General features: G+C 35.6%; 1 protein-coding gene across 1 annotated transcript in view; it reads left to right on the forward strand.

The window, feature by feature from the left end:
* ARIH1 (ariadne RBR E3 ubiquitin protein ligase 1) overlaps window positions 1–21,331 on the forward strand; it is a 117,689-nt gene that overhangs the window by 65,322 nt on the left and 31,036 nt on the right. The window contains exons 3-5 of the mRNA XM_032864992.1: window positions 5,295–5,439; window positions 12,709–12,801; window positions 13,296–13,351. Coding sequence (XP_032720883.1) covers window positions 5,295–5,439; window positions 12,709–12,801; window positions 13,296–13,351 — 294 coding nt within the window. The remainder of the gene's footprint in view (window positions 1–5,294; window positions 5,440–12,708; window positions 12,802–13,295; window positions 13,352–21,331) is intronic.

Consider the following 21,331-nt stretch of genomic DNA (forward strand, 5'->3'; position numbering starts at 1 on the left):
ATCGAGCCACACATTGGGCTCTCTGCTCGGCGGGGAGCCTGATTCCTCCTCTCTCTGCCTGCCTCTTTGCCTACTTGTGATCTCTGTCTTTCAAATAAATAAAATCTTTAAAAAAAAATCTGTAAGGAGGCTTGAACTCTGAACAGCTTCGGAATATACAGTAGAAAAGCACACTATATAACTTTAAGTTAGCTTAATCTTTTTGCTTTTCTGATTCTGTTGTGAAAATAAGTACTTATTCAGCAGTGGTGTTTTTATGAAGTGTGAAGATGTAGAGGCTTTTAAGATAAACTCCAAATGACAAAATTAAGTATTGAAGTGGCAAACAGTGATGCCACTGTCATTCAGAATTCAAAAAGAAACAGTAGCCTTGTATGTACCCTACCGGCCATGTCTCCTTTCCCCACAATCACACACCGTTCTTAGGCAGTAACTGTTAGTGCCTTAAAATTTCATTAAAATTGTTTGGTATATTTCTGTTAGAAGTCAAGTAAAATGAAAAATTAAAATCTAGATCTTTTGGAAAGTTGGCTAATTAAGTGCCAACTTGTTTAACTATGTTTTGGCAAACATGTTGAATGAACAGAAAACCATAGAGAGAGAAGAGGATTTTAAAATCTCTACTTAGAAACCTCTCCAGTTGCCCTTCTAACAGTTGTAATCTAGAAAAGTCTAGGCCATGTGATAGATGAGGTGGGGTTACTTTAATTCTACCCTTCCCTGACTGAGGAAAGACTGCACTGAAGGAAAAACCACACTGCTATTCTTATTTTTCTTTTTTTTTCACTTCATTTTCATTTTCATCAAAGGAATGGTTTTCTCAAAAGAGTGGGTGGCAAGAGTTGCAGGAAGGGAGGGAAGCAATGTCATATGATAAGCTTTGTAGCTGTTTGGTTAAGTTACTGAAGCAGAGAGAAATAGGTCTTAACTGGTTAAACTAGATACCTGGACAGCAGTGCTTCACACTGAATTAGTCTCTTCATTTTGGCCTGTTTCACATGAGGGAGGATGAGTGAGCAGGTAAAGTATGGATGTTAAGAATCCACACATATTCTTGAGCATAGTATTCCTTAATAAAATTATCATAATTAGAAAGAAAAAACTTCTTTGTTCTCAAGGAAATTAAAATAAATGTAGACTGTGAGATGAGGCATCAAAGATGAATTGATAAAACAACAGAACAAAATAAAAAGGAAGCTGATGAAACCAAGAAAAAAGGGACAAGTAATAATCTCACACAATTTAAAACCACATTGGCAACAGCAAGAAACAAAGCAGGTACTATGGAAAAGAGAGACACGTAGGACAGGATAAGGACAAAGAATTAGACAGGGAGGACAAATTAACAAAGACTGAGTACGATGCCAGCAGGGCACAGTCTGAACGGGCATTTCAAAAGCGAAAGTTGAATGCTAAGATAAAGCCTACAGAACTACTAAATTTTAAGAAGGAAGAAAGAAAACAATTATATATATATGTACCAGTGAAAAAGGATTTTAATTATAAAATGAGAAAAACTATTTTGAGGGGCACCTGGGTGGCTCAGTGGGTTAAGTCTCTGCCTTCTGCTCAGGTCTTGATCTCAGGGTCCTGGGATCGAGCCCCCCATAAGGCTCTCTGCTTGGCGGGGAGCCTGCTCCCCGCCCCCCTCTCTGCCTACTTGTGATCTCTCTCTCTCTCTCTCTCTCTCTCTGTCAAATAAATAAATAAAAATCTTTAAAAAAAATTATTTTGACCACAGACTTCAATAACAACAGGTACCAGAAGGAAATGGATGCTGTCAATATAAAGAATATTAGGGGGAGGGGAGTGCCAGTGGCACATTTTGGCAAAAGTAAGTATTTGAGTTATGTCTGAGTAATTAGGTAATCAGGTTAAGAAACAAAAAAAAACCAGTTTTTACCATTCTTGAAAGGAAGGCTATATAATGTAGAAACAACATATGTAATTAGTGAAACAATTACATAAAATGATAATCAACGAGGAAAAGCTGCAGGGATTTCCCACCAAAACTGGAGGGTTAAGTGTAGGGTTATGTAACATAAGGGCACTCAATATATAAGTTGACAACTTAAAAAATAGACTTAAGTACTGACTTTATGTTTAGTGAAAATAAATTAGGTTTCAGTATTTCCAAATAACTATTACCAAGTCATGGTAGACCATGTAGGTAATAAAAACAAACAAAATTTTAAAATGTTAAATTTCTTGTAAAATGGAACTTAAAAGGAAAAGATTTCTAGGCCAATTGTGCCCGACAGTATGAGTAGATTCTTAAATTCCCTGTTCTCTTTACCTCTGCAGTATTTGAAAGTTCTCTGAAGGCTTCTAGAGTGGCTCAAGGAGCTGATAACCCCATTATAGTCTGAAATATGCCTAAAGCAAATTTGTTTGTTTACCGATTTGTTACTGTGGATTATTTTAAGAAGTTACTCTAAGTCAGTTACTCTTTAAAAAAAAAAAATTGAATGATTATAATAAGATTCTTCTAGACACTGGGGCTACAGCAATAATTAGGTCATCCTTTTGGAGTTTACACCCCAACAGAGAAAACATAGGTGATTACAGAGTTGATTTTGTGATTAAGTGTTGTCAGGAGTACAAAGTACCACTAGAAGGTTATACAGTAAACCTTACCTAATTTTGGGGCTGCAGTGGGGAGGAACTGCAGGTTAAGCTGAGACCTAAAGGTAGGTGGAAGTGTTTGGGGTAATTGAAACACCCTTCAGCAAATGGTTATCCATTTACATTAAAATGAAATGGAATTCCAGGATGCCTGCGTGGAGCGGCTGACCTTGGGTCTATTTTCCGGGGTCCTAGTGTTGGGTCCCTCATCAGGCTCCTTTTCTTGATCAGTGGGGAATCTGCTTCTCCTTCTGCCTGCTGCTGGCTCTGCTTGTCTCTCTCTTTCTCTCTAATAAATAAATAAAATCTTTAAAAAAAAAAACGAAAGGAGGGGCGCCTGGGTGGCTCAGTGGGTTAAGCCGGTGCCTTCGGCTCAGGTCATGATCTTGGAGTCCTGGGATCGAGCCCCGCATGGGGCTCTCTGCTCAGCAGGGAGCCTGCTTCCTCCTCTCTCTCTGCCTGCCTCTCTGTCTGCTTGTGATCTCGCTATCAAATAAATAAATAAAATCTTTAAAAAAAAAAAAACGAAAGGAATCCCAGCTTTATTCCTTATTTACACAAAAATAATTTCTTTGTGAATTCAACAGTTTTAATGGAAACCGTTTAAGCCTAAATAAATCATGGATGAATTTTTATAATCTTTAGATATTGAGATCTTGTAAAGCTTAATATGAAATCCAGAACTCACAACAGGGTTGCATGATCAGTATGCCTACATGAAAATTAAAAGTGGCAGTTAAACATCATTAAATAAGGTTGAGGGCAAATTAGAAACTGGGGCGGGGAGGGGCAGGCGGAGAAAGTAGTCCATGAGACAGTTACCCTTTCTGTTGACATACTGAACTCATAAATTAATAGTAAGAGCTTCACAGAAAAAGGTATTCAGCCTCACTAACAAAGAAATGCAAGTTAAGTCTAGATACTTTCCCCCAGTCAGATGGGCCCGGATTTTCATCTAGAATTATTTGTGTGTGGCACATCTAAATGTCCCTTAGTGTAAGGCTGATTAGGTAAATTATAGTACATACCTACAGTGGAATATTATGCAATGATGAAAACTAATGTTCATTGACAAAAATATCTTAACATATTGTTTACTGGAGGTTATAAATCTGGAGTAAATACTATTTAGATGAAATTATAGACACATGTCTCTTTGGCTGTGTATGCATAGAATGGTGTCTAGAATGATCACCAAAGTATTCGGAGTTACTAATTTCATGTAGTTAAATTTGGATGGCAGAAGTTTGTCTCTTTTGAGCAAGAATATCTTTTCTAAAAGCAAGGTGTTTAATGGCTTTGCCTGTTCATATTTAATGTTAGCTTAATATGCTTTCTACTTTTCAAATAAAACGTGACATCTTAGCTTTTCTGAGAGATAATTAGAAGGAAAGCATTTGATTTTCTCTGTATATTTTGATGAGCTGAGTCATCAGTGACAACTTTATTTGCGTTCCCCTTTTATAATGTACAGACATTTTGATTAATGATTTGATCATTTCATTGAAACATTCTGTCGTTATTTATAAAGAGATATTTATTAGTTTTGGGAGAGTGATGTGATTTTTTTCTCATCTGAGTGATTTTCCTGGAGAATACAGTAAGGGCTTTGACACAAAACCTGGACAAGACCTGCATTAAAAATAATTGGAAATCTCCTTTGAGTATCACTTATTTTTTAACTTGAGAACCTCTTGTTTGTATGCAAAGAACATTGCAGTTATTGAAACCTAGGCTTTCTAGGCTAAAAAGTAATTGACCAGATTTTTCATGAATATTTTTGTTAGTTTACTGATTCACAGATTCAAAGTTTTTCTCTCTGTTGCTTTTCCCTTTATTCTAAATATTCTCTACATTCCCTCTATTTTTAATATTCTATTATGATATTTTGGGAAGCCAGCAACCATGTCTCATCTGGATTAACGGGAAATACTGTGCTTAGTATTTGCCACTGTCTGTCAAGAAATCTGAAGTTCAGTTGAAACTCTGTGGATAGTAGGTGGCATACCATGCTCTTGATGTCTTAGTGAACTACTTCTGTACATTTAGAAACATTTTATATAAAGCTAAGTATATAGATTATTTGATATAAGAACATTTTAAGATACACTTTGTTTCCTCTTTCCTCCTCTTTGCTAGTAAATTAAAAATTATTTTTAAAAATGTTTAGAAATGAAATTTGTTTTGTAGAATGAGACACATGTAAGTGATTTGTAGGGTAAGCAATGCTTATAGGTAGTTTACTTGCTAATACATTTAAGCTGGTATAACTAAAATTATTAATGAAATGATTTGTATAAAATATTAGCCTAGCCTTTTAAAATACGATTACTCTTCCTTAAGGTACCTGTAGAGATAGTACAACTTTCGTTCTTAAGGTTTAGTTGTAGTACTGTTCAAATACTGATAGCTTAGCTTCTCAGGATAAAAACAAAGTAAAAAATACCAAAATATCAACAAAAAACTTAATCTGCTTTCATACACACACACACACCCTCTGTTTTGCTACAGTTTGTAGCTATACACCTCCTTTCCTTTGAGCCAAAAAGGTTATGATCTGGGTTTATTTTAATGCAGTTCATTGCTGTTCCCTATAGAAATCAGGTTTTTGGAGAGCTCTAACAGTGTGCTATTGCTGGGCTCTCATCCTTTCTGTTTAAATAATGCAGGTACTTTGATGGAAACCTGGAGAAGCTCTTTGCTGAGTGTCATGTAATTAATCCAAGTAAAAAGTCTCGAACACGCCAGATGAATACAAGGTCATCAGCACAGGATATGCCTTGTCAGATCTGCTACTTGAACTACCCTAACTCGGTGAGTATCTGGTAGTTTAAGGCTAGCACTGACTCTCTGTTTCAGAGGGTAAATCAATTTAAATTATTTAAGCAAAGGGAGATCTGGGAGTCTGGGATTGTATTGTAGTAAAACAGTAGCCTATCAGAATATTAAGGATAAAGAAAAGGAGGAGAAAGAATAGAGCTTATTCTTTCCCCCTCCTCTCCTGATTGCTTGTTAAAGCAGCAGCTTGTCATTACACACCTAAATCTATTCTGAGTTTATTATCATGGGAGAATTGTTTAATAGGTAGGCAGTGAATAGAATTATTTTCCATCCAGAATAAGATAGATTTAAACTAACATTTTAAAATAAATATCCAAAACACTAATAAAATGTCTTCAGCATTTTTCATAACAGAAGAGTTTCACTTATAAAGATCCATTCTAATGGAGATTCTTAAATAAAGCAAATGGTGACAGTGTTGCAGGAGACGCGGGGACCAGTTAATTGAGTGAAAGTATCCCCCTTAAGCCCTATTGAATTTAGGCAATCTAGTAAAGAATTTTAGACTTAAACATAATCTTCCTATGAAGGCCTTACTTTATTAGTAACTGTAAGAAAATACTATTTGTGATATAATGTATTTAGTCACTTGGAATTCACCTCTTTAAGATGTTTTAAGGTATCTAAGAAATAGCTTAATTCTATAGTAGCTGTCTTTTTTATATTCTCTGCTTTAATAGTTAAGCACCTCTTTCTGATAATTACTATAAACAAAGTCTTTATCACCAGTATTATATATTTTAACACATTGAAGGTTTTTCATTGTTTTTCTTAGAAGTTTATATATATAGTATCTCTGTAGAGGCCCATTTGAAGAGAACTAATTTGTTCACGTCCAACTGCTTAGAAAAGAGGTTTTAAAAGAAAGTTTAATTAAGTACTCCTAGAGAAATAAAACAGTGAGTTAAAATAACTTTGTAGGTAAAGCGTTGAGTTGAATTTCCAAACTCTCAAGTTTTGCTTATAGCCCTGATCCTATTTGTTTTTGTGTAATTATTAAATGTCACTGGGTCTGAATTATTCGTATCTTTCAAATGAGTAAGATATTCTTTCATATGCCACCTATTCTGAGAATTGTATAATATCCCTCCTTTAAATCAGTCTTAGGTTGTGTATTTAAAAAAAAATCAACATTTCTATTAAAAATAATTAAATTCATGTTTTGACCATTTTATTGTCTGTCTTTAACAAATTCTCTTTGCCAGGTGACATTTCTGTAGTTCATTAAAGTTTCTGTGAGGTAATACTGAGACCCGAAGAATTTTGTCCCAGATTATACCAGGTTTCCTTATTCCCTGGCATTTCTCTTCCTGCTTTATTAACCAACTCCTCCCTCATTTAAATCTTAAATGTAATTTGAGTACTGAAGCTAGCTGCTTACAAATATCCCCTATAACTTTCTTAGTGCCCTTGGTTTTGTCTAACAGTTTTAACAGATTAAAATGAAAAATCATGACCGGAGATTTGCATTGTAAATTTTGCTTGCAAAATTTTTAACTAATGATAGAGTACTTACTATTCATTTATTCGTTTATTCAATGTACCAGGCACTATTTTAAGTGTTAGAAACACAATGGAGAATAAAGACATAATGCCTGCTTCCGATAATTTACAGGTTAGTTGGGTAGATAAGAGATAAAATGACGTGTTCAGAAAGAAAGGTAAACACTTTGACAGGTCATGATACTGTGGAAACATGTTGGAGAGAGACATCTAACCCAGTTTTCGGTTGGGGAGAATCTCCCACAGAAACTGACTTGTGAAATAACCTCTGAAAGTGTGGTAGTTAGGTGAACCAGGAAAATAGAGCAATGTAGAAACCAGAGGAAGAGAATGTACCTCCAAGAATGATAAAAACATTGCAAAAAAACTTCAAAGACTTGAAAAGTGAATTTGGAATTAACAACATGAAGATTACTGATGATATTGGAAAGTTAATTTAAGTAGTATGGTAAGATGAGAAGCCACACTGCAGGGGCTGAAGAATCATTGGCTTGAAGATGGGAAAGGAAATGGAGGCACTAAAGATGAACAAATTGCTCTTTAAAGGAAGTTTGGCTATGTAAATGACAGGACAAGAAAGCAAACAGCAACATAGATTGGAAAGTAAGTTAAAAATTACAGAAACTGTGCCAAGCATTATGAAAAATACAGTGTGATAAAATTAGGACTTCTTTTCTCATGGTGTTTAGACTAATAGAGAAAGATAATTTTAACCTCTTCAGTTCTGCAAGTAAATGTCATCAGACTCCATTAAAGCTTTAATTTGATGAGTGATTTTTTTTTAAATCTCTGTTGTACAGTTCCATGTTTCAATTTCCACCATTCTCTTCAAACACTGATACTTGCCTTTTATTAATGTATATCTCTGATACCTTTATCCTCCCAGAAAGCAACTTTGGCTTTATACAGTGCCATATGCAAAAAAGTTTTTTAAATAAATGCTTTGATAACTAGTTTGTAGTACTTCGAAATTAACTATTGTGGGTGATCTCTTCTTTAAAAAACAATTTCCTGAGACTTTGGGGCACTTTTAAAGTTCATAAATTCCCACACACATACCCCCACACCCCCGTGTTGAGGCCAATTCAAGGGTTTCTTAGTCCTGGCAACAGTCATTCCTTTATAATAATGTTGTTTTGAATTAAAGCATAAGATCTAGCTTTGCTAACAGCCCCACTTCACTAGGGATTATAGTTTGGGCTGTGATATCTCCCTTTTTATGAAGTAAATAATTTGTATATTCTAATAATCAGACATGTTACATAAAGGCAACTTTGAAAGTTTTGAGGATAGTCCACCCTCCCATACCTCACCCTTTAGGCACCTCTGAATCTTTGTGCTGGGAATCTAAGTCCAACCCTTCTTAACTCATTCCATTTTATGGATGAGGGAACGGATGCCCTGATTATTCAGTTTTTATAAACAAAATGACTTTAACTTTAGGTATTATATGAGCAACTTCTGATGGAGTAGAGATATTTCCTAATGTTCTTACTGCTGGTTGATATTAGTTGCTGGGTGTGTAAAATGACAGGGATAAATGAACCCTGTAAGAGTGTTTATGCTTTTGTTTCTTTTTTTAAAGGACCATTAATTTCTGTTTTAAGTAATATTTCATGTATTTTTAGTATATTCTGTGTCAGATTTATTTATGAATAAGTTTGTTGATGATAATCCTATCCCTTGAGTTAGGGACCCAAGTAGGTAAGCACAAACTAGTAAAGGAATAGGTATGTGAAAGGTGGAGGATGGAAAGGGAAATGGAACCAGTTAGTGATACCTAGATAAGTCCATGATAATAATGCCAATCTGGAGCACAATGAATGTGTTTGTACCAGAGCTTAGTTTTTGATTTATCTTTAGACATGCATGTGTGATTTATTTTTCTAATTTATCTTGTTTGGTAGTGTTACCTAATTAGAATTATTGGAAAAGAGACCTTTAAAAAGCTTTTTTTTTTTTTTTTTCCTATAATGATCGCTGATCTAGAAGTTCCAAAGGTAGAGATGTTTCTTGCAGTGATCACTTGGTAACCATTGTGACCTCCAATTCTCAATATCAAGTATTCATATTTGGAAAAAAACAAGCACATGAGGATGTATATGTGTTTTTAAGTTATGAATAAAACATTTTAGAATGGTTGATCTTTTATGCTGCTATAATTGTCCTACACAGAATGCACCTTCCCATTATATCCTTGAAAATCAGATTCTCTCCACTGGTGATCTGACAACAAGTTTGTGCCAGATCTCCTTTGCCAACTGGGGGTAATGAGAATAGATTCTTTTGTTTCCTAGTTTTGTTGTTGTTTTTTTTTAATAGAATATTGATTTCCAAAATACTTTCCTTCACTTGTTCTATGAGTGAGTTAGAATCCTTGTCAATCTGACTAGCACCACATTTTAAACTGGATAAATGTTTTCCATGTCATTTTGTCCATAAGACTAGTCTTAGGACTTGGATAGATTTTTCCCCATGTCTGCTTCTGGGCATTCTTTATATAGTTGATGTCCTATAGTGTAAAATTTTGTATCCTTACTATTTGTATCTGAATGTCATAAGCAATATCAGAAATTTCATGAGCAGTTTTCAAATAACAGCTAGAAAATGGAATGGAATAAAAAGTACCACATAATATGAGCCACAAAAAGAATAAAAGAGCTAGAAATAAACTTGGCAAGAAGTGTGAAAGATCTATTATGAAGAAAACTTTAAATACTAAAGGAAATAAAAAGATGGCTTGACTATTTGAAGAGGTAGCATAATAGTAAAATATTGAAAAAGAAGACTAGACTGATGAGAGTAAGGAGGAACTAGTCCTACCAAATACAAGAATAATCAGTGCAGTAGAATAAGATGGAGTCAGATACATGTGAGAGGAATTTGGTGTATTGTAGAAGAGGGCATTTCAAATAAAGTGAATTCAGTAAATGGTATTAGAACAACTTGGTTGCCATCTCGACTAGAGTCTTAAATTCCTTCCTAACTCTTTATATTAAAGTTAGTTAATTTAGATGCTGGAAATTTTAAAACTAATAGACTTTGCTACATAGAAGTAGAGAGCTTCTTCATGGCAACAAAATGTGAGCATTCAGATTTGAAACAGAAAATATTTTCTGTGCTTCTAAATGGCCAGTTTTCTAAATAGGTAAAAATCCCCGCCATTAAATCACTAAGGAAAAAAATAAACCCAGTGGAAAAATGGGCGAAATAGGTGAAAAGAGTGCTCAGAAAAAGAAATATATAGTCTTTAATCTTCTGTTAGATTGGCAAAGATCAAGATGTTTGATAATACACTATGTTGACAGGGTTGTTGGGAAGGCAGTTTCTCTTGGAACAGTATAAATTGCTACAACCTTTTTGAATGAAGCTTGGTAAGAATCAATTAAAGTGTAAATGTATGCCTGTTATAATATCACTTGTACCAGTTTGTCCCAAGATACATTTGCATGATCACAATGATGTACATATAGCCAGTACAGTAGCATAGTAATGGTGGACTGTTTAGATAAATTATGGTACCTTCACACAGACTGTAAAAAAAGGTGGACCCATGTGTACTAATGTAGAACAATGTGAGAAATCTATTATATAATAATTAACCAAGGTGAGAATGTGTACTGCTCTTACCGTGTGTGTGTAGCTGTGTATGTTAGAACATCTCTGGCAGAATATGCAAGATATTGAAATAGGGATTACTTCCCTGAAGTAGAAGACAAGGATGGGGATAAAGGAGACTTATTTTTCAGGGGTTCCTTGGTGGCTTGGTTGGTTAAGAGTCTACCTTTGGCTCAGGTCATGATCCCAGAGTCCTGGCATCAAGCCCCATGTCAGGCTCTGTGCTCAGCAGGGAACCTGCTTCTCCCTCTCCCTCTGCTGCTCCCACTGCTTGTGCACTCTCTCACTGTCAAATAAATAAAATCTTTTAAAAAAGTTTATTTTTGATGGGGCACCTGAGTGGCTAAGTCGTTAAGCGTTTGCCTTGGGCTCAGGTCATGATCCCTGGGTCCTGGGATCAAGCCCCACCTATGGCTCAGCAGGAAGCCTGCTTCTCCCTCTCCTACTCCCCTACTTCTGTGCCCTCTCTCGCTGTGTGTGTCTCTGTCAAATAAATAAATTAAAAAAAAATTTTTTTTTGAAAGGGAGACTTATTTTTTCAGCATAAACTCATGCTAGTTTTTTAAATTATTTATTTATTTGACAGGCAGATATCACAAGTAGGCAGAGAGGCAGGCAGAGAGAGAGGAAGGGAACCAGGTTCCCTGCCAAGCAGAAAGCCCGACGGAGGGCTTGATCCCAGGACCCTGGGATCATGACCCGAGCCGAAGGCAGAGGCTTTAACCCACTGAGCCACCTAGGTGCCCTAAACTCATGCTATTAAATAGTTGCTTTTAACCATGAGTCTGTATTACCTATTCATTTAAAAATAATTTAGAGTAAATATTGTAAAATATACTTAGTTGAAATTAGTGACTATTATTTGTATATTATAGAATATAATGGACTCCATTTAACTATCCATCAAATTAGTAATATTTCATATCATGCAGGTAATACAAGATTAGACCAAATGTTACTATTATTCTTAGCTATCCGAATAAATCTTTTGGTTTCCATGAGATTTTATTGATTATCTAGGTAAGCTACATTTCATGCAACTCAGAAGTCTATGTTTGTGTATCATTTTTAAATACAGCTTTGAGATATAATTCACATATGATACGATTCACTTATTTAAAGTGTTTTTAGTATAGTCACAGAATTGTGCAATCATTACCATAGTAAATTTTAGAACATTTTCATAATCCCAAAAAGAAATCTCATTTCCCTAGAGTCACTACCCCTTACCCACTCCCACCCCCCAACCCACTCAACCCTAGGCAACCACTAATTTACTTTCTCTATGAATTTGCCTGTTGGACCTTTCGTATAAGTGGAAATCAAACAATATGTGATCTTTTGTGGCTGGCTTCTTTCATTTAGCATAATGTTTTCAAGGCTCATCTGCATTATAGTATGTATCAGTACTTAAGTCCTTTTTATGCCTGAATAATAGTCTTTCATATGGATATTCCACATTTTGTTTATCCATTCGTCAGTCCATGGACATGTAGGTTGTGTCTACTTTGGGGCTACTATGGATAATACTGCTATGAGTATTTTTGTATACAAGTTTTTGTTTGGAGCTATGTTTTCGTTTCTTTTGGGCGTATACGTAGGAGTGGAATTGCTGGATCATGAGTAGCTCTATGTGTAATTATTAGAGAAACTGCCACAGTATTTTCCAAAGCACCTATACTATTTTACATTCCCACCAGCAGTGTATGAGGGTTCTAATTTCTCCACATCCTTACCAGCATTTGTTATTATCTTTTTGAAGCAGTCCTGTGAGCAAAGTCCTGTCTCATTGTGGTTTTGATTTACATTTCTCTGATAGCTAATGATTGTGAGCATCTTTTCATATGCTTATTGGTATGTGACATATTCTTATATTTAATACGAACTTGTCTGCCTTTCCTAAAAATTATAAATATCTACTGTAGATGTATTGCTCATTAATTAGGTTATTTTGTGTTAATTGTATTTGCATGTCTTAAGTTTCACCACCAAGAAGTTTATTTTAGGAGCCCAGCTAGTCTTGTCAAAATGAGAAATGTGACCTAATAGAGACTGAGTCACTATGTATAGTGATTTTTCTGATAATGTCTTTTAAAAGTCCATGTATTATTTTTGTTGCAGTATTTCACTGGCCTTGAATGTGGACATAAGTTTTGTATGCAGTGCTGGAGCGAATATTTAACTACCAAAATAATGGAGGAAGGCATGGGACAGGTAAAGATGCCAATTTGATTTTTAGTTTTTGTTGAATTTCCTGCAGTGTTTAGACCCTTGCAGAAATATAAACAGGTGAAGCATCCTTGATTATGAATTGCATGGGGAACTTTTTTTCTGTATTAAGACTAAAAGATAACGAAGGCTTTTTTTTTTTTCTATTTACAATGTGGCAGTCCACTTAAAGATACAGTTCAGGTAATGTTTTCACAGCAGCATTAAGATGTGTATGTATCAGGCTAAACTTGTTGAGCAATTCTGTCAGGTGTCTTGCTTCTGCCTTTCAAGTTTTATATTGAGAAACCAATTATTCAGGTCAGCAGTTCTAGTTACCTTGTGATAAACACACATATCCATTTCCTTTAATAGAAAGGAGACGATTAACATCCTATGAATGTTAAGGTATTCTCAACCTACTGAAGTGCCTGGCAGTGGTAAGCATTCAGTAAATATTTGTTGAATGAAGACATAGTTTAAATTTCAATCTTTTTCAGACTATTTCGTGTCCTGCTCATGGTTGTGATATCTTAGTGGATGACAACACAGTTATGTAAGTATTTTTGATAGATTATGCATGTTGAATATTGGTTAGTTGGTTAAACCAAATTAATTTTTGCTCAAACCTCAAAGGAGGTAGAATTTTTAGTCTGAAGAAACTTTCTAATCTACACTCCTTTGTAGTATGAAAGTTCGTTTCTAACTTACTAATTAAATGCCCAGACACTATTCTTGTAAACATATGGCAAAATACTGGGCAGTATATGGTAGCCAGATTTTAGTAGGCCTTGAAAGTGGAGAGTAGGTTATGTTGGTATGTCAGTTGAGGTCCTTTGAGAAGCAGATGCCAAGATAGAGGTAAAAGGGAAGGAGATTTGTTGTGGGATATCATCTCTGGAGCTTAATGAGAAACGAGTAGACACACTATGATTCAGCTATGACACCTGTTAAAAGAGACAAGGAAGAAGGATTCAATAGGAAGAGATTCCCAACTATGGGGCAGCTATGAGAGACTCTGGAAGCTCTGGGGAATTCCAGGCAACACAGGGAATTGACTGTAGATGAATGCCTCAGTGAGAAGAAATGGCTGGACCCTAATCCTGGAGCTACCTGGGGGCTATGTGGCCTCATCTGGAACACTGTTTCAAAGGCACTACATCTGGAAGTTGTTGGCTAACTGCTCTTGTGAAAGGTTCTCTTAGGAAAGGAAAAAGAAACTTGAAGAAATAAGCATAGATTTTAGTGCTGAACCTGTGGTGATATCCTGGGTTGTTTAATTCTTGAATCAGTGCCGTTTTATAGCCTGAGGCTACCTAATTGACTTCACTCTAGAAAGATAAACAGATTGAGGGCCTGAACTATCTGCAAACAAATTATGTAGTTAGTACTGGATAATTGCCTCTACAGAAAGGTTTGTCTGTGTTTAAGCACTGGGATTTGAAGGTAATAAAAGTAAAAACAGCCGTGGACTTCAATGAGCAAATTTCCTACACTAGCTAATAAAGCCTTAAATTGACTTAATCAGTACAGTTTATAAAGCTCACAGATTCCCATTTATTAATCTCAACCTACTTTGGTTTACTAAAACATACTTACTATTGCTTGTTGTTAGCTCTGTGTTAATACTGTTTCTTTCAGTGAACGTTTTTTTCCGTTTTTTCCGTTACTGTTTTAAGCTAGCAAAAATAAGTTATGTATCATCTTTATACATCCTTCCAGTTGTCTGTATCTTATCATCTGATACTTTGATTCCTTGTGTTCTTTCATCAATACATGAGTTTTATCAATACATTTAATCAGTATAGGTCACTGTATCTTTTTATCCATTACACAAACATTTACTTGGGAGCATTAAGATGTTTCCTTCTGCCAAGAGGTACATAATACTAAAATGCAGAGTTTAAGTTTTATATATAGAGGCATGTATAAAGTACAGTAGAAAGAAACAATTACTCCACCTGAAGAGGGTTTTTTTGTTTGTTTGTTTTAAGATTTTATTAGTTGAGAGAGAGAGGAACAGGGGAGGGTCAGAGTCAGGAAGCCTAGTGCATCAGGCTCTGTCCCAGGATTCCAGGATCATGACCTGAGCCCAAGGCAGATGATTAACCAGCTGAGCCACCCAGGCACCCCCCCACCTGAAGAGTTTAAGGGGTATTATAAATGAGGTAAAAATTTGGATTGAGGGAGTAGAAGATAACACTGCTTAAAGAAAGAACACCAATTTTTTTTTAATATTTCATGAGCTTTTCTCTGTTAAGTATTCTGTGGTGGCTACCATAGAGAGTGGCAGTGTATTAGCCTCATAGAAATGAGGCTAAAAGGACCTTGACAGTTTATCAGTTTCATCATAGAAGTTGTTAAATACAATGTATTTGATAGGGGTTGGGGCACCAGGCTGGCTCAGTGAGAAGAGCATGTGGCTCTTGATGGGGTCAAGCCCCGTGTTGGGTATAGAGATTACTAAAAATAAATAAACTTTAAAAAAAAATACAACTTTGGTATAGTGGAGGATAGTTTAGAGTGGGGAGGCATTTGGATAGGGAGATGTGGCTATGAGTTTATGAAAATTTATGACATTTTTTGAGGGGAAATGGAGTAAATATTTTCAACACATGAAATGAATGTGGCTATTATCGTAAGGTCTCTTACAAATCAAGAAGAAGATAATCCTATGGAAAGCAATTCACTGTGAAAGAAATTTGAGGGGTACCAGGGTGGCTCAGTTGGTTATGTGTCTGCCTTTGGCTCAAGTTGTGATCCCAGGTTCTGGGATTGAGTCCCCTCTCAGGCCCCTTGCTCAGCGGGGAGTCTGCTTCTCCCTCTCCTGCTGCTCCTGCTTGTGCAAATGCTGGCTTGCTCTCTCTCTCTCTCTCTCTGTGCCAAATAAGTACAATCTTTAAAATAAATTTAAAATAAATTTTGAATGCTAAGAAACATTATGTAAACATTTCCATATGTAAATCAGAATTTGATAACTCCAGTTTTAAAAAGTTGTGTTTTTGTGTTTGCATTTTGGATGGTAAGAATTAAACAGTTTGGTAATATGTAATGTGAGAATATAGTACAGTAGAGAATACAAATTGTCGCAACCTTTTCGTAATGTGGTTTGACAGTTTCTCCAAATTTATATGCTAGTATCACTTTGAATATGTCATTCTACTGCGTTCTTTGTTTCTGATAAGTTAGCTGTTAATCTTAATTGTTCCCTCTTTGCTACTTTTTAAGATTTGTTGTGTCTTTAGTTTAAGACAGTTCAACTGTGATATATCTAGATGTGGTTTTCTTTGTGTGTTTCCTCTGGGGTTTCTTGTGCTCTTTAGATACTCAGCCTGGCACATGCACAGAAAACCCGGAGAATACTTATAAGAGCATTTTAATAGTGATAACAATCTGTCAGCTAGGGCTTGGGGATTAGGAAGAGGGATTTTTAATTTTCACCTTGTATAGTTGTATACTGTTCATTTATATCTTCCATTTTCTTCCTTATAAATAAATAATTTTAGAATTAAGAGTTTAGCTAGTTAAATGAGAATTTTTTTAAGTGTTTAGTCTTAATAACTGAAATATGCCTAACAGCTTTTTTCTTATTACGAAAAAGATAGACTCCTTCACAGTCGTGGTATTATCATTTTTAAATTTTAAATTCGATAAGTTAAAAAATAGCTTCTTGTTTTAATTTTAATTCAGCTCACTTGGAACTTGAATTGAGCCTGAAACCAGATTCTTACTTGAACACACATTCTCCTATAACCTTGTCAAATTGAAGCTAGCTTTTTTCCCCCTGTGTACCTTGTGGTCAGGAGGCAAAGTTATTGTCTTAAGCCCTTAGTTTCTCTACTTCAGGTTAAAATCCATATATATCCTTGAGTCTTGTGTTACCCAGCTATGCTGTAGTCGTTTTGCTTTTATTCGCTTGACTTCTTGGGTTACTCCCACTTAATTATAGTGTTAACACTTCACTCACTGTCTTTCTCCCAGGGTTTGCTGTAAGCCAGTGTGGTTTCAGTGTCCGTATGTATAGTCTGTTATTCTCTACCATCACCCTGTGGTACTTAGAGTATAATCCCCCTATCAGCAGCATCAACATTACCTAGGAACATGTTAAAAATGCACATTCTAGGCCCAGATCCAGACTTACTGAATCAGAAACTCTGGGGATGGTGTCCAGCAATCTGAACAAGCTATCCTGGTGTCATTCTGATGTATGCTTACGTTTGAGAACCGTTGTCATAGCCTTTCATTTTCCCGATGTATTCATTTCCAGTAAAATTCTCTTTACCCAGATCCCAACTCCCAAGGCCACCTCCCTAGGCCTATTCCAGATCTACTGCAGTTGACTTTGCCAAATCATCTTTTTCTGCATCTTCCTAAAATATTGCTCCTTGGGGTTCTAGGTTTCTTCCCCTTTAGACACTCTACTTAAAATCATACAGTGGACCCAGATTTGTGTGTCCAGGTCAGCTCTCTCTTCTGAGCTTGGAACCCTTATATCCCACTGCCTATCAGGCCTCTTCATACATACATTCCTCAGGCTTTGCCTTATCCATTTCTCCTACCACCACCACGAAATTCATTCTTCTGGCTGCTCAACATTAAGAAACGGTACCACTACGTGTTAAAGACTGTCTAAATTAGAAACCTGATGCTATCCTTGATTGATTTTTCTCCTACATTTCCCAGAGTGATCCATACACCACATTCTGTCATTTCTGCATCTAATTCATCCTAAATCCATCCATTTCCCTCTGTTCCTACTTCATTAACCTGATCCAGCCTTCATCTTCTCTTAGCTGGCAGTCTGTGACTGGTTCTTAAGTGATTCTCTTAAATTGTTTTATCACCTTTCAGTTCTTCATTTCCATTCTGTATTGCTTACCTGTGCAACTTCATCTAAACTTTTCTCACATTCTCTTTTCTAACAGTGTAAAACTTGGCTTCTTGAAAATACTATGCATTTTATTTGCATTTGGTTTGGTTTGACTTTACTTTTTTCCTAAGGTCTCTTGACTTCACATGCGATACTCTCTTACTGTTTGGCTGTTCAGTTTTGTTATCCTACTCATCCTCTTAGTCATTCTTCAGGTCTTAGTGTAGATTTGCATTTTAGGGGCGCCTGGATGGCTCAGTTGGTTGAGTGACTGCCTTCGGCTCAAGTCATGATCCTGGAGTCCCAGGATTGAGCCCACATAGGGCTCCCAGCTCCACGGGGAGTCTGCTTCTCCCTTTGACCTTTTCCTCTCTCATGCTCTCTCTCACTCTCCCTCAAATAAATAAATAAAATCTTAAAAAAAGAGAGATTTGCATTTTGGTTTGTGCAGAAATCCTATGCACTCCTTGACTCCCCTGTATTTCCCTTACTATACATTTTTGTAATTGCCTGTATTTGTGTCCATTTTCATTCTTAGACCATAAGCTGTATGACCCCAGGTCTCCTATTTATGTTCACTAAATGCCTATTTCCATTCAGGATGTGTGATCTTAAAATGCATAACATTAGTTATTTCGTAGATTCATTTTTTTATTCCTTAGCATTGAGTATGTAATATGTATGTATCCTTGAATAAGTAACTGGAAGTATATTATTCTCTTCTGCTTTTATAAGCATATGTCATCATTGTATAACTTTAGTGATGGATATGTGCTATACCATCAAGGATGTTTGGCTGAGTGGGTCTCCCCTACATAGTGGTCTCATATAGTTATACTTCTACAGTTAGGAGGTTAACTGGATACTTTGAGAATTTTTCTTGTCCTAAGATTTGTCTTTGTTGTTTTCATGAGACTAATGAAAATCATTTCTCTATATTTATCACTTGAGACCAAATAAATATTCATCTATTTTTATTCATCTTACCACTTGGTTATTTTTTAAATATAGTTGTTTTAAGGTATAGATTTCTTCTATATATAATTTTTCTATTAATAAGGGGTGATAAAGGTAAACTTTTATCTATTAAGTCTTTAAATACCTTCAAGTAATACTATTTAGTCTCACTTTGACAAATCACACACATCTGGAATTATAGTGTTCTCATTTCAGCATCCTCTGAGATATTGCTAAAAAAATTTATGATCTATTTTCATATATGGAGTTTTTAGAAACAAGCAGAGTTGATGACAGGAACTAATTGTTACTTCTAGAAAAATTACGCCAGATGCTTTTACTTTGAGCTTTAATGATACATAAAGTTTTTTAAAAATGAATCTTAGGATCATGGTATAGGTAATACATAGCTCTATTGGCTAATTTCCCACCTGTCTGAAACGGGCAGAAATTTTTCTTTTGAAAAATAAATTGTTTTATTTTTATTTATTTAATTTTTAAGTTTTTTCATAAACGCTCTTTGATCCATCTTTATTACATAGGACTTGAGATACTTTTCTGCATTCAGTACAAAGTAGATGTCATATCCATTCTCTGAAATGACTCTTCTCAAACCATTGTTACTACATTTAGTTTTAAATTCTCTTCTAGGGGCGCCTGGGTGGCTCAGTGGGTTAAGCCTCTGCCTTCGGCTCAGGTCATGGTCTCAGGGTCCTGGGATCGAGTACCGCATCGGGCTCTCTGCTCAGCAGGGAGCCTGCTTCCCCCTCTCTCTGCCTGCCTCTCTGCCTACTTGTGATCTCTGTCTATCAAATAAATAAATAATATTTAAAAAATTAAATAAATTCTCTTCTAAATGGCTTACAGAATGGATATTACATACATGCAAAAATTGTTTTAAATTAGATAATATAACTTAAATTGCTCTTTAATAGTTATTTCCTGTTCCGTCAACTATAAGCATTATATCTTAACTCCCTACTGTGGAAGGTGAAGAAATTGATGCCTCTTTGTTGTCATTCCTCTTTATCTCTTTCACCTCCTAATTCCTATTAGATATATAATTACTTTATGTTGCCAACTTCATAGTTACTTTTTTTCTATTCTGGAGCAGATTCATGTTTTATCAAGAAGTTTATTCACTAAATTGTAAATCAGTAATTTTGTAATATTACAACTATGTAAATATTACATCAAGTAGTTGAATGGATCCAGAAAGAAGTAAATGTAGTCTTCTAAATCAGTGTTGCTCCAAGAAGAATATTCCTAATGTATTAATCATATGGTTATTTTCCCCTCTAACGGGTATCTTAAAGGTCACAAATACAGTTATGAAGCTGCCTGGGCCCTTAAGTGAAGTCATAACAGTTTGTACCATTTGAGGCAAGAGACAGACTGAATTTGATATGTGTTAATCTCAGTACTATACTATAAGCATCTCCTCTTTTACAGAGGAAAATCCTCATTCTTGAGTAAAACAGGCTCAGTTTGCTGTATGTTGATTTTTATTTTACTTTTTTATTAACTTCTAAAATATATTGACTAAAGTATGTAAAGTACATTAAGTTTAAAAGTATGTTTGTTTTACTAACCACCCATATCAAGGTGTGGAACTTTTTTAGTACCAGAATGTTCATCCTTACGCCCCTTACCAGACAGTATCCATCTCACCCTTGTTCCCTGTCATGATTTTTGTCACCATCAATTAGTTTTGCCTTTTCTTGAGCCTTAAGTGGGATCATGTAACATATATTCTTCTTGTGAGTGTGTGTCTGCTTCAGTTAACATAATACCTTTGAGATAATGTGCATGTATTAAATATATCTGTATGTTTTTAGGTTTGTTTTTTTTGTTGTTATGAGTAATGTATTTCATTCTCCTGATAGTAGACATTTTGAGTTTTTTGGTTTGTTTGCTTGGTTTTGAGTACTATGAAAAAGCTACAAAGAGTATTCTTATATATGTCTTGGTAAACATGCACTGACTTCTTTTGAGTATATACTTAGGAGTGAGGTTTTAGCTTCAATAGATACTGCCATGTCATTTTCCAAAGTAGTTGTGTGTGACTGCTTTACTCCTTGCTCATATTTATAATCAATAGTCTTTTTTAAAAAAAAAATTTTTTTTAAAGACTTTTATTTATTTATTTGAGAGAGAGACAGTGAGAGAGAGCATGAGTGAGGAGAAGGTCAGAGAGAGAAGCAGACTCCCCGCGGAGCCGGGAGCCCGATGCGGGACTCGATCCCGGAACTCCAGGATCATGACCTGAGCCGAAGGCAGTCGTCCAACCAACTGAGCCACCTAGGCGTCCCAATAATCAATAGTCTTTTAAATGTTATCCATTCTGGTGGGTATGTAAGGATATCTCCTGTGGTTTTAACTTGCAGTTCCCTGGTGGGTAATGATGTCAAACACCTTTCCATTAGCCTCTTGGATATCTTATTTTATTCCTTAAAAAAAAAAAATATATATATATATATATATATATATTATTTATTTGTTTGTTTGGGAGAGAGAGAGAGCACAAGCACGGGAGAAGGATAGAGGGAGAAGCAGACTTCTTGCTGAGCGGGGAGCCTGATGCAGAACTTAATCCCAGGACCTAGGGATCATGACCTGAGCTGAAGGCAGGCGCCTAACTGACTGAGCCACCAGGGTGCCCCTATTTTATTCTACTTCATCTATATTTTTCTAAATTTTCTTCTATAA

This window comes from Lontra canadensis, unplaced genomic scaffold, assembly GCF_010015895.1.
Source record: "Lontra canadensis isolate GAN:19392208 unplaced genomic scaffold, GSC_riverotter_1.0 scaffold28, whole genome shotgun sequence".
In the NCBI taxonomy this organism is placed as follows: domain Eukaryota; kingdom Metazoa; phylum Chordata; class Mammalia; order Carnivora; family Mustelidae; genus Lontra; species Lontra canadensis.